Source organism: Rhipicephalus sanguineus, chromosome 1 (genome assembly GCF_013339695.2).
Source record: "Rhipicephalus sanguineus isolate Rsan-2018 chromosome 1, BIME_Rsan_1.4, whole genome shotgun sequence".
Lineage (NCBI taxonomy): Eukaryota > Metazoa > Arthropoda > Arachnida > Ixodida > Ixodidae > Rhipicephalus > Rhipicephalus sanguineus.
Genome location: NC_051176.1, coordinates 30,475,944 through 30,479,000, shown reverse-complemented (window position 1 = coordinate 30,479,000; position 3,057 = coordinate 30,475,944). Strand labels below are relative to the sequence as shown.

General features: G+C 53.0%; 1 protein-coding gene across 1 annotated transcript; it reads right to left on the bottom strand.

Moving 5' to 3' along the window:
• Positions 1-1,546: 1,546 nt before the first annotated feature.
• On the bottom strand, positions 1,547-2,503 carry LOC119378963 (uncharacterized protein K02A2.6-like). Its single transcript, XM_037648113.1, has one exon. It carries the CDS (start codon positions 2,501-2,503, stop codon positions 1,547-1,549), a length of 957 nt encoding a protein of 318 aa, XP_037504041.1.
• Positions 2,504-3,057: the final 554 nt, after the last annotated feature.

Sequence of the window (3,057 nt, the reverse complement as noted above, 5' to 3'; positions counted from 1 at the left end):
TACAGTATCATTAATGAACAAAAGAAATAGTAGAGGTCTTAGGACTGAGCCCTGGGGAACGCCAGAATCAACCGTTACATATTTTGAGTTACAATCGCGAAAGGAAACAAGTTGTTGTCGTTTAGTCAGGTAAAAAAGAAAGCCAGCCCATCAACTTTCTGTTTTTAAGTACTTTCTCTAATTTAAAAAGTAATTTTTGTGGGAAACCTTATCGAAGGCTTTGGCAAAGTCCATAAAAATTGCATCTATTTGATTGCCGTGGTTAATAGCTTTCGCAAAATCATGTACGGTTTCAACTAGCTGAGTGCAGGTTGAAAAGCCTTTTCTAAATCCGTGCTGATGTCTAGTTAGGAAATTGTGTTTGTTGAGAAACTCTACGATATGATTGTGAATTATATGTTCTAATATTTTGCAAGATGTGGAAGTTAATGAAATTGGTCTATAGTTACCAACCTGGTTCTTGTTTCCTTTTTTATGTATTGGTTTAATTCGGGCAGTTACCCAATCATGCGGTAGTTCACCATCGAGTAATGATTTACAGAAAAGTACGTGCAAATACTTTGATGCCCATTCAGCATACCTTTTCAAAAGTGCGACCTCTCTCGGTGCGACCATTCCTGTTTACATTCGGTAGGATAATAATGGTAACAATGAGCCTGATGAGTATGACGGTGATAGCCACAAGTTCAACCAGACGCCGTTGAACTGCACGACTTTTTGCGTGCTGACGCTGACCAGATCGTGCACGAAGATTTCAGCGACAACGCTATCATCGAAAGTGTGCGTGTCGAGCGCATTGGGCGAGTAAGTGACACGACAGCCGAGTCTCCGGGCGGACAAGTCCCGTCAGGTTTATTAGCAGCCCTTATTACAAAAAGCAGTACATACCGCGCTGCCATCTGGCGGTACTGCTGTACACTACATGAATGATACAGCCATCTAGTGGTACTGCCGTACACTACATCCCCCCCACGGTAAACTTTAACAAAACACATGCACCTGCACCAAAACTCATGGTCCGAAACAAAACAATGTTCACAGGTCGAGTCTTTTCGGCCTGCGGATCCTCCTGCCATAACGCGACCGTGAGACGCGTGGCGTGGAAGCAAAACCCTGAGGTTCCTCTGCAGTGGAAGTGCTTTCCCGAGGCGACGCGGTTTGCTGGTCTTGTGCTGCTTGGTCAGCTCCAGGTGTTGTAGTCGTCTCGGGCTGATACGCCACTGGGGCTCCAGGTGGGTTGGCAGTGGGGGTTCGCGTCATTGACACCAGGTGCATCCGGTTACGCTGAAGTACACCCGTCAGAGTCTCCACCACGTAGGAGCGCGGGCGTTGAGCTGGCCCTAAGACGGTTGCTGGGGAGTTGACATCTCGCACCCACACCCGCTCACCGGCCTGAAGAGGCTGCAAGGTGTGAGCTGCATGCCTTCGGTTGAAGTCTGACGCTTGGGGCCTCCGGTTGTCTTGATCACGTTGAGTGATTGTGACCGAAGGAGGCCAGGCTGGCTCCAGCAGGTGCCACATCTTCGGCAGCCAGGTCTGTAGGCGCCTACCCATGAGCAGCTGAGCAGGACTCACTCCATTTACCCCAGGTGTGTCCCGGTATGCCAAAAGTGCCAGGTAGGGGATCATCCGCCTTCAGCAGCAGGTCTTTGACTGTCCTCACCATTCGTTCCACCTCCCCATTCGACTGTGGAAAATGGGGGCTGCTGGTGACGTGGCAGAAGCCGTAGGACTTGGCGAAGGCGAACTCTCTCGCAGCAAACTGACGACCGTTGTCGCTGCGCACCATTCTCGGAATTCCATGGCGTGCGAAAACGCTCTTGATGGCGTTGATGACCGCAAGTGCTGTGGTTGAACGTAGACTAATGACTTCCGGGAAGCGTGACCGGTAGTCCACCAGAAGGAAGTCTTGGGCATTGAGATGAAAAAGATCGATGGCAACCTCTTCCCAGGGCCGACTTGGAGTGGTTGAGGGCAGCATGGGCTCCGAGCGCTGCACCCTGGTTTCGGCACACGTGTGGCAGTTAGACACCAGTTTTTCTATATGGTTGTTGATGCCCGGCCACCAGACCGACTCCCGAGCTAAAGCTTTGCATCGGTTGATGCCTTGATGCCCGTCATGGAGAAGCTCGAGCATGTGGCGCTGAAGGGCAGACGGCACGATGATGCGGGACCCTCTCAGAAGCAGTCCCTCACAGACGCTGAGGTCTCCTTCGTACTGCCAGTACTTCTTCACATGGAGAGGCAAGTGGAACTGCCGAGGCCAGCCGTTGGCGCAGTACTGAAGCAGCAGGCTGCACTCGCCGCCGTTGGCTTGGGCCTGGCACAGGTGCTCGAGCTGCGACGAGACGATGTCTGGGAAGGAGCGGACGACCTCTTGGGCAAAGAGCTTTACTTGATTCACCCGGTTGGATGAAGAGGAGTCCAGCGGTGCGCGCGAAAGCGTATCCGCTGTTGCCAGCAGCTTCCCCGGTACGTAGAGTACGTGGTACTGGAAACGCATGAGCTTCAAGCGAAACCGCTGGATCCGTGGTGGTAGTAGGTAAACAGCGATGGTACCCAAGAGCGCCACTATAGCGGTTGATGGTCCGTCTCGAGGAAGAACTGAAGTCCACGGACGTATTCCTCGAACCTTTGCACCGCCCGGCTGGCTGCCAAAGCTTCTTTTTCTGTTTGGCTGTACCGGCGTTCCGTGCATGTGAGGGAGCGCAATGCGAAGGCGACGGCTCGACGCTCACCGGACGGCTGTTCTTGGAGAAGTACTGCCCCGAGACCATAGGCTGGCGTCAGATGAGATCGTGGTCTTGTACGTGGTGTTGTAGCGAGCCACGCAGAGGTCTGAGCACAGAAGCTTCTTCAGTTCGGAGAAGGCAGAATGCTGCGCCGGGCCCCAAGTCCAGGTAGAGTTCTTGAGCAGCAGTGCTCGGATCGGCACAGTCACCTCCGAAACGTGCCGTAAGAAGCGTCCGATGTGGTTCACGAGGCCTAGAAGGCGACGGACCCCTGCGACATCTTCGGGTGGATGCATGGCTCGGATCGCTGCAACCTTGTCTGGGT